This window comes from Emydura macquarii, unplaced genomic scaffold (genome assembly GCF_026122565.2).
Source record: "Emydura macquarii macquarii isolate MOO-44397 ecotype Brisbane River unplaced genomic scaffold, CSIRO-AGI_Emac_v2 contig_17, whole genome shotgun sequence".
In the NCBI taxonomy this organism is placed as follows: Eukaryota; Metazoa; Chordata; order Testudines; family Chelidae; genus Emydura; species Emydura macquarii.
This window is the reverse complement of record NW_027130154.1, coordinates 1,030-13,347: the sequence shown is the minus strand read 5'-3', so window position 1 is coordinate 13,347 and position 12,318 is coordinate 1,030. Positions and strand designations below refer to the sequence as shown.

Sequence of the window (12,318 nt, the reverse complement as noted above, 5' to 3'; positions counted from 1 at the left end):
CTGGCCTCGGGGAGCCAGAGCGCGGCGGAGAAACCATGCTGCTCCCGAGGTGAGGCGAGGCTGCAACGGCAGCTGGATTCCCCCTGCCCTGCCCTGCCCTGCCCCTCTGGCCAGGGCCAGCACGCCTGGGACCCCAGCGATGCCACCCACAACCCTGCCGTAAGCTAACGCCGCCATGTTGCCCTGCTCCGCTATAACCCAGACGGTCTGACCCGTCCGAGCGGTGCCGGGCGAGCCACACCTGCTGCCCCGGGCCGTGCGCTAACCCCTGTGCAGCACCGTGCACACACGGCAGCTGGAGCCGCAGACAGACGCCGGCTGGGGCCGGGCAAAGCGCCCCGAGACCCGATGGCGGCTGCCCCGCCCCGACACACGCAGCCCGCGGGCCTGGCCCCCCACGGCTCCGCTCTCAGCAGCTCGGCCCGGGTGGGAGCAAAACCCCCAGAAACTGCGCGGGCCCGTCCAGCCCTTCCCCGGCCCAGCCCGGCCCCATCCTGCCCGGGTGTCCTTAGGGCGGAGCGTGTCCGAGCCCCCCGCTGTCTGCGGGGCTAGATCCCCCCGCGTCCGTGGGCTGAGGAGACCCCTCAGCCCGCCCCTCCCGCCTGTTCCCCCCCCGCCCGGGTGTCTGTGGGGCTGGGTCCCGGCTAGTGCCGCTGACAGACGCTCACTCATCGCCCTGTGGCTGCCGACACGCTGCGCTCCCGCCCAGGACCCGGGGAAGGCGGCAGCACAGCCCGGCTCCTGCTGGCCTAAAGCCTGGCCCTGCCCGGCCCCGCCATTCCCAGCCGCGCGGCGTAGAGAATCTAGGAGTGAATGTAGGCAAGAAGCTGCAGCCGGAGGGGGGAGGGGCTTTTCTGCCTAGTTTGTCAGTCCGTGGTGCGGATTCCTGTTCGGTTTCGTTCAGAACTTGCCACATCCGGCCTGGGCGGAGTCCGGATCGGTGACGTTGCCGCAGCCGCTGCTCCGCCCCTTACTGTGTGTGTGTGTGTGTGTGTGTGTGTGTGTGTGTGTCGTAGCGCAGCACGCACTGCACACCGTCCGACCGGCCAGCCAGGAACAGCGTCTTGCCACAGTGAGCCAAGGCTTCGCTGCGTTGTGAGGACGCGACGCCGTGTCCCGCTGTGTGATTCCTGGCTGTATGGAGCAATGGCTGTATGGTTATAGCGATGAGGCGATGTGCATTACACTCCACCTCCTGCTCTGGCTACTGTTACCCGTTCTGTTTAGCTTCCATTTTAGCTTTCTTCAGACTCGTCTTTTGCCGTCTAGTCTGACCAACACAGACAGGAAGGAGCTGCGGCAATACTGCGGGGGTCACACGTTTCCTCATCTGGCATCTTAAATGCCAGAAACAGAGACCGGGCACCAAATCTGTTGGACCACAGTTTGCGGCAAAGCCGGGACTTAAAAACCTCTCAGGGTGGAGATTCCATCACCTCCCTAGGTAACGCATCCAAGTGCGACACCACCCTCCTAGTGAAAGTGTTTTTCCTAATGTCCAACCTAGACCTCCCCCACTGCAACCTGCAACCATTGCTCCCTGTTCTGTCATCTGCCACCACTGAGAACAGCCTAGCCCCATCCTCCCTGGGACCCCCTATTCAGATAGTTAAAGGCTGCTATCAAATCCCCCCCTCATTCTTCTCTTCTGCAGACTAAACAAGCCCAGCTCCCTCAGCCTCTCCTCATAAGTCTCGTGCTCCAGCCACCTCATCATTTTCGTTGCCCTCCCCTGGACTCACTCCAATTTGTCCACATCCTTTCAGTAGTGGGGGGCCCAAAACTGGACACAGTATTTCAGACGTGCCCTCACTAATACACACACACACACACACACACACACACACACACACCCCTTCCATGCTCCCATCCCTCTGTGCACTATGCAAAAAAAGGAGGCACATAAGGCCCACTGGAAAACATAACCCCAACTCTACATACAAAATGATGGCGTCTAAATTAGCTGTTACCACTCAAGAAAGTCACTGAGCGGATGGTTTTAGAGAACTAGCTACAGTCAAAAAAGCTTTTAGGAACCATTTGGTAAAGACAGACATTTTCTGACTTATAATTGCTAGTCTAAAAACCCATGGTACACCCACTCCTTCTATACTGCAATTCTGGTTGCCCCATCCCAAAAGTGATATTTTAGAACTGGAAAGAGTACAGAGAAGGGCTACAAAAATGATCAGGCTATGGAACAGCTTCCTTATGAGGAGAGATTAAAAACAACCAGGACTGTTCAGCTTGGAAAAGAAGACGACTAAAGGGGGGATATGATGGAGGTCTATAAAATCATGGATGGTGAAGAAAAAGTATTATTTACCCTTTCACATAATACAAGAACCAGGGGTCACACCAGGACATTACAGGCAGCAGGTTAAAAACAAACAAAGGAACTACTTCACACAACACAGTTAACCTGTGGAACTCATTGCCGAGGGATGTTGAGAAGGCCAGGACTATAAGAAAAACGAATCAGATAAATTCGTGGAGGAGAGGTCCGTCAATCGTCATTAGCCAAGACAATCTGGGACAACACCATGCTCTGGGTGTCCTTAAACCTCTGACTGCCAGATGCTGGGACTGGACAAATCATTTGAAAATTGCCTTGTTCTGTTCATTCCCTCTGAAGCATCTAGCCGCTGAGGACAGTAATTAGAGGAGAATCTCAGCTTTCATTTAAAAAAATAAAGCTAAGTTTCCAGCTTTTGTGGATGCAGCAAAAGGTTTGAAAATGTGACCTGGTTCCACCCTAAGGCCCAGAAACCAGAAGTTAAAGAAGAAAAAAATAACAAGATTTTTAAATCTCCATTTTTTAAATCCTGACACATTTCTAAATGCTTCAGTTTCCCAGGGCACTGCTGTATAAGAAGATCACAGCTTACCTCCTCCAGGAACTCAATGGCTACAGCGTCCCTTGCAGGGCAGGGCAGGGCAGGGCAGGGCAGGGCAGGTCCCTGCTGTTTCTCGCCCTCTATGCATTAGCTCGAGCTCCCCACGTCACACACACGTCTTCCCCCATTGCTAGCGCGACGGAAAGCGCGCACAGCAGCCGGCTAGCGGGGGCTGCCGGAGCCAACATGACACCGGGGGGGGGGGGGCTAAGGGCACTGTCCCTATACAGATTTGGCCCGCCTTATGCTAATCTAACCAGTGTCGTCACGAGTGTCCCACCCCGCCAGGAAAGTTTCATTCCTTTAACAGCCAATGGAGGAAAGGCTCCTGGTGCCTTGCCCAATCCATGAGCAGGATGCTAATAATGGGCATCGGCGCGCCTTGTTGCGTAACTTCCGCTAGCTGGCTTTCTCGGGGTTTTTCTTTGCACTAGCACATTAATGGCGGGAAGACAGAGAGACCCAGGCCGAGAGGAGACAGGGGCGTGGCCAGAAGATCCTCAGCCCCATAGACACGGGGGTGGGGGAAAGATTTAGCCCCCCCTCGCCTCCCAGACAGCTGGGGGGAGGGAATGGGGAGAGAAGGGTGGGGAGAGACCCAGCCCCTCCCATAGACGGTTGGGGCAGGGAAATATTGGGGGCGGGGCAGAAGGGTAGCAGGGGGCTAGGAAAAATTGTGCCCTATGGGCAGCATATTGAAGGCCAGAGATAGAAATGGATGGAGGGGGGTGGGAGACATTCAGTCCTGGGGTGCAGGGGAAATGGGGGCAAAGGGAACTTGGGGACAGGCCGGTGGGGAAGGGTGATATCTTGGGTGGGGGAAGCTGCTTCATCTCTGCGCCCACAGTGGCGGGTGGGATGGGGGAAGATTTTGACAGCTCCAGGGTAGTTTCTTGGAGTTTTGCTTCCACACACTGGGCTGGGGAGGAGCTAATGGGGAAGAGCGAGCCTCCGATATGGCGAGGGACTGTGCTCAGGGGCTGTAGGCCCAGTGAGAGGACCTAGGGTTGCAGATGCTTTGAGCTCCACATGGGGAAGCTAGCAGCTTTCCTGAAGCCTGCAGTAATAGGCTGCTACTTGTACGGTCCCTGGCTTGGGGCCCTGAGTCAAAGTTGGACCGGGCTCCCCTCTATTCCCACCGGCCGTTTCCTGGAGGGCGAGAGCCCCGGCAAAGAGGCCAGGGCCTCGCAGAACCAGAGACTGGACTGGGAGCTGGCAGGGAGCAGCACCTTTGAGAGGTGGAATTACCCTCCCCCACCACTACAGGGAGGAGAGTGCTGAGGGCCGAAGCAGTTCCCTGACCTGCAGCTACGGGGAGGTGCTGGACCCACAGAGGCCCAGGAGGAGTTTGTCACATTCTCCCTCCCTTTCCTAGCGGTTCCCAGCGTCCTGGTTGCGTTTTTGCCTGCGCTGCACATGGAGAGGATGTTTTCAGAGAACCAGCCACAGTGACGCCGAGATCTTTGAGTGGTAACAGCTAATGCAGACCTGGTCTGCACTGCAGCGCTAGGTCTGTTGGCCCAATCCTGTTTTCATGAAATACATGAAAGAACAGAACCACAAACACCCACCCCCCTTCCTACCACGAGGCACTTCAGCCTGACACCTTGTAACTTTAATCAAAAGCTAAAACCTCAATTGACTATTGTTCTACCCTTTGAAATGTTCACTTCAGCCTTTTTAAAATATCCTTTCACTGCAGAATAATTCACGTTTGTCTGTACTTCGTGTAATTCTATTTGTTTTAAGGTTGTTTGTAAAACCATCCACTGACCATTTTATCTGTTAATTTTACCCACTTTCAATATATTTGTAAAAACCCTATTTTAAGTATAAAAAGCCACACTGTAAAATATAATATACCTACCTAATTGTGAAAGACACTGGCAAAAATGAAATCATGTCTGCTTTAAAAATAATATGTGAATTCTTCAGCTAGGAGTTGGCACTGAGTGATTGGAGTGTGAATGGCTGAGCAATTAAGGTGGGTGTAGACAGGGAGAGTGATTGAACAATTGGTCTGAGTGAGGGATATCGAAACATGATGAAGAAAACACCAGCCTCACCTCAAACATTTGAGGGAGGAAGAAAGTAACAAAGATGATAATTTTTACCACTCAACTGGCCGAAGAGGAGCCCACCCTGATAACTTTGGAGTCAGCCCACTTCAAAGAACAAGATCTGATCAGGCTTGCAAACAATGAATGTTGAGGTACTTATTCAAATGTTCAGAAGTTAGGGGGTACCTTGCTACATAAAAGGTTTAGAAACCCTGGTATACAGTCTGGTACGTAGGACTTAACCTCTTGGTTTGGGACACTCCCAGTAGCCAGTAAGGATACATAAGGAAGACAATAGGAGGACAGAGGAATTCCCACATTGGAACAGACCAGAGGCCTGTCCAGCCGTCTCATTTCTCTGACTGGGGCCACCATCAGCTGCTTCAGAGCAAGGGGCAGGACACCCCCTATGGGACAATGGTGGAATTAGCCGCCACAGGGAAGTTCCCTGGTTACCCCCATTACTCAAGGGGGGCCACTCATGAAGTACCACCAGGCATAGGTGAGGAATCAAGCTTGACCCTTGCTCTGTTCCTGCCCCTGCCACAAAATGAAGGACCAGCCAAATCCAGTTCTTTTTTCAATTATTCTATTAGAAGCCCCACCCAAGCCTGGGGATGTGCGCTGTACAGACGTGGGTAGAACGTTCTTGCCCCTAAGAGCAGGAGGTGAAACAAAAGCTCCAAGACAGTCACGGTTACTGCCTGAGTGAGGAACAGAACACAGGTCTCCTGCCTCCCAGTCACTGTGCTAGCCCCTAGTCCCCACTGCCTCTTCGCAATAGGCCTGATGGTCTCAAAAGCCCTCAGTAAACTCTTGAAGGCGGGAACTAAACACAGAGGTATTTAAATGCCTAACTCCTAGTGGAAGCCAGGCACCACAATAGCGTTGAGGCTCTGGGCCTGCGTTACTGTCTGGGTCCTGTAAAGAGGTCTACTTCAGTGATTAAAGGAAAGCACTCGGCAGTCTTTGCAGGTTTGGGATCCTATGTTACAGTTCTAAAGAACAAAACAAAAAAACCCAGAAAATAAACTTTAAAAAAACCCCAGGAAATACAATAAAGGCCCCTTTAAACTGTCAGCGCTGAAGATTAGAACTAGGGGTGATTACTTCTCGGCTCTACAGATGCAGATCACTGGTTCCGCTGTCTATCAGGATGGCGTCCTTCTGGCAAATCCATCTGTGTTCACCGTTGCAGGTTTCCGACTGGATCTGACTCCCTTTGATCACCCCACAGCTGTTCTCCTCAGCAGATCCTTTCACAGGGAACCTGTCAAACCAAGAGAAGAATCACTGGATGTCCTCGTCATACTCACCGTGTCTTGTTAATGCGGGTCACTTACAGCGGAGTTGTTCTGTTTGTCTAGAGCCAGAACGGTGTTGGTCAAACCTTGTTGTCACATGTACCTGGACACAATGGATCTGGAAATCATGAAGACAACCTTCATGGAGCCCTGGCACATTCTCACACAGTGGAACTCCTCGTTCTAGCATCTCGTCTGATAGAGAAACACCGAGAATGGCACCTGGGCGGGGTTCCCTCGGAAAACTCTCCTCACGAATGCTGCATCTCGGCCGTCCTAAGAGTCATGGCCAAGCTGTAGCATCTTCAAAAAGATGTCTAGGTGATTTAGGAGCTTGCCTCCTATTGACTGTCATTGACATTAAGTGCTCAAGTCACTTGGGTGCTTTTGAAAATTGTGTTCTAGAGTTTCCAAAAAAGGCGCTGAGTGATTTTTGGGGCCCCAACATCAGACCCCTGTTTATCAGAGGGAGCGTGTTTAGCACCTACCAACAATTGGGTCCCTTTGGGTTGTCCCCAGCTGGACACTCAAAATCACTCGTCACTTCTGAAAATCTTGGCCTCAGATAATAAGAGGCACCCACCACCCGTCCTTATGTAACTCCGTAACCATTCAGAAAAAACAGCTCACAGCAGCTGATTTAACGAGGATCCATCCACCCAGGTCCATTTCCTCCCGGGCCAGCTAGCGCTGAGTCCAATCCAGTTGTAATACTTCCCTTGAATGCTGTTTCCTATGAATTCCTGTAAGTAGGAGAAGGTCATTTGGGGGAAGAGAACCCACTGTCTGAAAACTTCACCTATTCAAGGCTTGAATTGGCCACACTGGCACCTCTCTGAAAGTAACCTCTTGTTCGACAGAGTCTCAGCCTTCATTTAAAACATGAAGTAAGTCTCTAGCCGCAGAGAAAGGCTTGAAAATGTAAAGCTGCTGTAACCCAGACAGCAATATCTGCCTGAGTTTGCAGAGAGCCTGAAACAGTTCTGAGAGGTGTGAACTTTCCTAATCATCTCAATGGGTAGTAACTGACATGCCAAGGGTGATACTCCCCATGTCAGCGTTTGTTCACTATTTCACCACTCAAAGCACCAGGAAGGGAGAGGGGACAAGCATAGTACAAAGATCTGCACAATCTAATCTGAGTCATCTGACGTCAGTGCCCCACAGGGGTGGGAAACGATCACTTGGAGGGTTTCCTCCCGCCCCAATCAAGAAAGGAGCCCATGGGCCCATCCAACCCCACTGAAGGGGAGCTGAGTCCAGAGACCTTGTATCTGATACAATCTGTTGCGAGCAGCATCTCATTGGGATGCTGCAAGTGGGGAAGCCTGAGTGTGTGGCTCCCTTTTCTCCTCCCAACTTGACCGCTCTGTTGTCCAGAGCTCAGTCACAGCTAAGGTGACTGAAACAGAACGAGCTTCAAGGAGAAAGATCCAGGGGTTTTTTCAGTGTGTTTCCTTTGGGCACTTGACAGCACTTTGTGTAGGGTAAGTTTCCCTGTATCCGCCCGTAGAAGGGAGTTATTCCATTTCCTATAGCTATTTAGAGCTTTTTGCCTAGCAATAGGAGAGAGAAACTTTTAATAAAAATACAGGAAAATGTGATTGCAAACCCACCAAAAACTGACACAGGTATTTTGGTAGGACTAATCATAGGAATAAAATTAAGCACATGCCCAAGTGTATTTGCAGAGTCATGGTTTCAGCTTCTTGGCAACAATTTAGAGACATCAGAATCGAACAGAAAAGTTGAAAAACAAACAAGCAAGAAAGGACATTCCCAAATAGCTAAAGATGGTTATTTTCTGGTCTTTTTTTTTTAAGTGGAACTGTGAAAAGTGGCCTTGGGGTAATTTTTTATCATTTTTAATCATCTTTAAATGAATATTTATTGATATACCATCTTTTCAGGGGAAGATTGACACCCTCCCCCACCTGTTTCTCACTTTACCATCTCATGCTTCTCCTGGATCACCACCATTCGAGAGTTCTTCACTGAGCAGTCGGCACGGCTCCTGACCCAGATTTTACTCTCTGTAGAAAACCAGTAGCACTTGTCACCGTGTGGCAGCCAGGCAGAGGGGCAGATTTTGCAGCTGGAGCCCTCTAGAGGAGACAAAGAGGAAACACCATTAATGATCCTTAATAATGCTCATTTAGGTGCTTCTATTCCCAGACTTGGACAACAGATTGGCTCTCATGAAATCTCTGTTCTGTTCCCGGCTGCACCACATAATTCCTGGGGGACTTTAGGTAAGTCATGTCCCCTCCCCTGTGCCTCAGCTCCCCCCTCACTGGGCGTCTATCTGATTTATGTAGATTTTCAGCTCTTCGGGGCAGAGACTGTCTCTCGCTGTGTCTCTGTGCAGCGCCCAGCACAACAGGGCCCTGATCTCAGCTGGGACCTTGAGTTACTAGCAGAACTCTGTGGAAGGCAGTGGAGTTACCCCAGGGATGACCAGCATCTTTTCATTCCCCCCCCCCCCATGAAGCTATTAGCATTTGCACACCCTGTTCCACACGATCAGGATAACACACCATTGGCACCTGCCCTTTCGTTAATGCTATAACATGGTGCCGTGCAGTCAGCTACGGGGCAGTCACTAGATGTCCCTCAGTCACTGCTCTGAAAGCATCCCTCAGTGGCCTTTAAACTGCGCTGTCAGCCACAGAGCCCAGAGAGACTGAGCTGAGGTTACCCAGGGAGCTGCTGCTGGAGGGGACGCACAGAGTCTGGTTCAGGCGTGACACTAGTTGGTTCAGACAGGTGCTGCATTCTGCCCCATTGCTCTCTCTCTGCTGGGCACTTTGGCTTTCGGTGGCATTCAACGCTGCTCCTTCCTGAGATGAGCCTTGAAAACATTCATGAGACCTGGGGTTGGAATTCTTGCCTGACCACAACCGAGTGGAAAATAAGCATCAGATAATGTAGATCACAGGAAAAATCAAGGGGAGAAGAGGAGAGTGAGAAAACGAATTCATTGGATGTGGGGCCAGGACTTGTGGGCTCTATCCCTGGCTCTGGGAGGGGAGTGGAGTCAGGTGGATTAGAGCAGGGGAAGCTGGGTGGCAGGCCAGTGGTGTTCTGGTGCTGTAACTGACTCTTGCTTTGGCCTGGAGCACATCACTTCTCAGCTCTGTGCCTTAGCTTAACCCTTCCATAACCTAGGAACAATGATAGTAATCTGTACAACTCAGCACGTAAATGGGAGTCATTAACCATTGGGACAATTTACCAAGGGTCGTGGTGGATTCGCCCTCACTGACAATGCTTAAATCCAGATGGGATGTTTTTTCCTGAAAGATCTGCTCTAGGAAGTACTGTGGGGCAGGTCTCTGGCCTGTGTTATCCAGGAGGTCAGACAAGATGCTCACAATGGTCCCATCTGGCCTTGGAACCTATGAAAAGCCTGTAGGGTGAGCAGCTGAGAGACGGGAAAGTTGACAGTGCATTCACAAAACGGACAGGATCTCGACACTTACCCAGCATGCTCAGCGTGATCACGGCTAGTGTCGCCACAAGGCTCCAGGCCCCCAAAATCCCGACGGCGATTTTATACCCACGGAGGTTCACAGGGGAATCTGTGAATCCGGATTTGTAAGTCAGCCTTGGTATCTGTTGGGCCGTGTGATAAGCTCCCCAGTTGGACTACATATCCCACAGTGCACCAAAGTGGGTCAGTGGGAACTGAAGTGCATTATGGGAGGGGTAGTCCAGCTAGAGATCCCAGCTCATATGAGAAAAAGCAGGCATGAGGCATCCAAATTACATCTCCCATGCGGCTCCGCAGCAGCTCAGGTGAACTGAGATTAACATTAAACTGACCCAAAACACTTTGATTCAGTTCAACAAACTGAAATGTCTAGAGTCAGGTTGACCTGATCCAAGAGATTGTGTTTAGGGGCAATTATTTGCATTGCTGTAGTGCCCACGAGCCTCAGTCCTGGTTCAGAACCCCATGGTGCTAGGGGCTGTACGTTATTTATTAGGCATATCATGGTAATGCCTAGAAGCTTCAGTCATGGCCTGGTCACCATTGTGCCAGACACTGTACAGACACCGATCACACGGGCAATCCCTTCCCCAAGGAGTTCACAACCCACGTATTAGTCATACACTGGGATCCCAACACACTGGGATTCAGATCTGCTGAGGGAAACGGGGTCACTTCTACAGCGAGTTCAGTTCTGCTGTAAAGAGAGGCGAAGACCCAAGAGCGGACAGGCCAGAAGGTTCCAAGCGTCTCATTTGCACTACAGTGTTATCTGTGTGGCTGGAGCCTCTAGACCTCACCCTCTGCTAGACGCTGTACAGACAGAACAGACGGCTGCCGCCCTGAAGTGATTACAGCCTCTGATGAGAGCCAGTAGGTGGATATAGATTGGGGGACGCAGAAGGAAACAATTAGATGCTGCTGATCAATATGATAAGGTGCATTCACAACGTCTTGCTTTTCATTTATGTCCTGTTGGGAGCTCTGCTGCTCCAGGACAATTTTACTCTGCATTTTCAGCCAAGATTTCCCAAAGTGACCGCTGATTTGGATGGGCCCCCCAACTTGAGATCCTTTAAAGGGGCCTTGATTTGAGGAATTCACTGAGCACCTGCCCTCTAGAACCCGGGCGGTGTCCCAAGTTGGGTTCCCCAGAGCACTGATCTCTTTGCCTGCCACGCAAACTCCAGCCTCAAGCCTGGTTCACAGAACTCACACTGCACACTCACACTGCATGTCAGAAAGCTGGGCTGCCACAAGCCTGGAAGGGAGATTAGGTACAGCATTTGGGCATGCGACAGGGAAGGAGGGGTGAGAGACAGAACAGAGCAACACAGGAAATGGAGGTGAGAAACACAGATGAACTTTAGCAGGCCACTGAGAACCTGGGGCAGATGACTGCAGAGACACAGGAAGCAGCCTGAGCTATTATCCATATCACAATTACAGCTGAAGACTTCAGCTGAGCCTTCATTGTTCATAGACAAAGAGCAGGTTATTATCCCCGTTACAGACTCGGGGAGACGAAGCCCAGAGAGTTGCAGTGACTTGGCCAAGATCACCCACGGAGTCTGGGGCAGAGCTGGGCACCGGACCCAGATCTCCTGCATCCCAGCCCAGTGCATTAACCGGAGCAACCTGCCCCCACTAACTTAGCGGTGCAGGGGTAAGTGCTGTCTGATAACTGCAGTATCCATGGATGGCTGTCTGGCGCTTAGCATGTACCCACTCCAGCACAGGTGGCTCTGGGTGGTACTGCTCCGATATGCTGATCACACACACTCCGCGTCCTTCCTTTGCTGCCCTCCGCAGGATTCTTCCCCATATGAACATCTCATAAGCTAGCATGCCCTTTTTAATTATCCCCCTCACTATCAAAGCATCTCAGTCTTTATTGTACTCATCCTCCCAATCCCTCACTCCCATGGGGCAGGATAGGGCTTTTATCCCCAGGTCACAGTTGGGGAAACTGAGGCCCTGAGCAATGAAGGGATTTGTCCAAGGTCACACAAGGAGTTCTTGGCAGTGCTAGGATTTGAACCCAGGTCTCTCGTATCCCAGGCCACAGCCTGAATCACAACATGAAGCTGCCTCCCACCCCCTGAATCCCCTGCCTGCTTCCCATCCATCATCTCTCAGACCCCAGGACTGAAAGCACAAGTCAGAATTACTGCGACAGATGAGAGAGCCCTGCGGAGGCTTTGGAGTGATACCTTGGATCCTGCTTGCAGACGGGCGGCTGGCGATTTCCATCTTGGGCCGGAGATTCAATACTGTGTAATCCTCTTCATCCTGCATCCTCCACAGTCACCGCTTTTATCTCCCAGCAAATGGGGATCAGGCGGGAAATGGGAGAGAGAGCGAGCGAGCAAGGGACTGAACATGTGACTCGGACCGGGCAGCTTGTGGGGCTCTAGCGTGCAGAGGAAATGGCCACCTCCCCTGGCGGCCACACTTTGAAACCACACAGGAAACATAATGGCTCGCACAGCAAGCGGGTGAGGCCAATAGCAAGGTGGACAAAGTCAGCCTAGGCATCTCGGTGCTTTCCGGGGCTGTTCGAA

The 12,318-nt window shown here is 51.6% G+C and overlaps 1 protein-coding gene across 1 annotated transcript; it reads right to left on the bottom strand.

Moving 5' to 3' along the window:
* Positions 1-5,561: 5,561 nt before the first annotated feature.
* On the bottom strand, positions 5,562-12,052 carry LOC137166077 (killer cell lectin-like receptor subfamily F member 1). The gene is made up of 6 exons (XM_067568000.1): positions 11,968-12,052; positions 9,744-9,842; positions 8,960-9,112; positions 8,212-8,366; positions 6,892-7,004; positions 5,562-6,227 (listed from the first exon to the last, which is right to left on the bottom strand). The coding sequence occupies exons 1-6, from the start codon at positions 12,050-12,052 to the stop codon at positions 6,077-6,079; spliced, it is 756 nt and encodes a 251-aa protein (XP_067424101.1). The 3' UTR covers positions 5,562-6,076.
* Positions 12,053-12,318: the final 266 nt, after the last annotated feature.

What these genes read in the sequence shown, in the direction of transcription:
- LOC137166077 (XM_067568000.1), bottom strand. Translation starts at nt 12,052, where the DNA reads ATGCAGGATGAAGAGGATTACACAGTATTGAATCTCCGGCCCAAGATG. An exon ending in GATCACGCTGAGCATGCTGG is followed by an intron (nt 9,113 to 9,743) that starts GTAAGTGTCGAG and finishes AATGTTTTCAAG; the next exon opens with GCTCATCTCAGGAAGGAGCA. An exon ending in CTCCAGCAGCAGCTCCCTGG is followed by an intron (nt 8,367 to 8,959) that starts GTAACCTCAGCT and finishes TGTCTCCTCTAG; the next exon opens with AGGGCTCCAGCTGCAAAATC.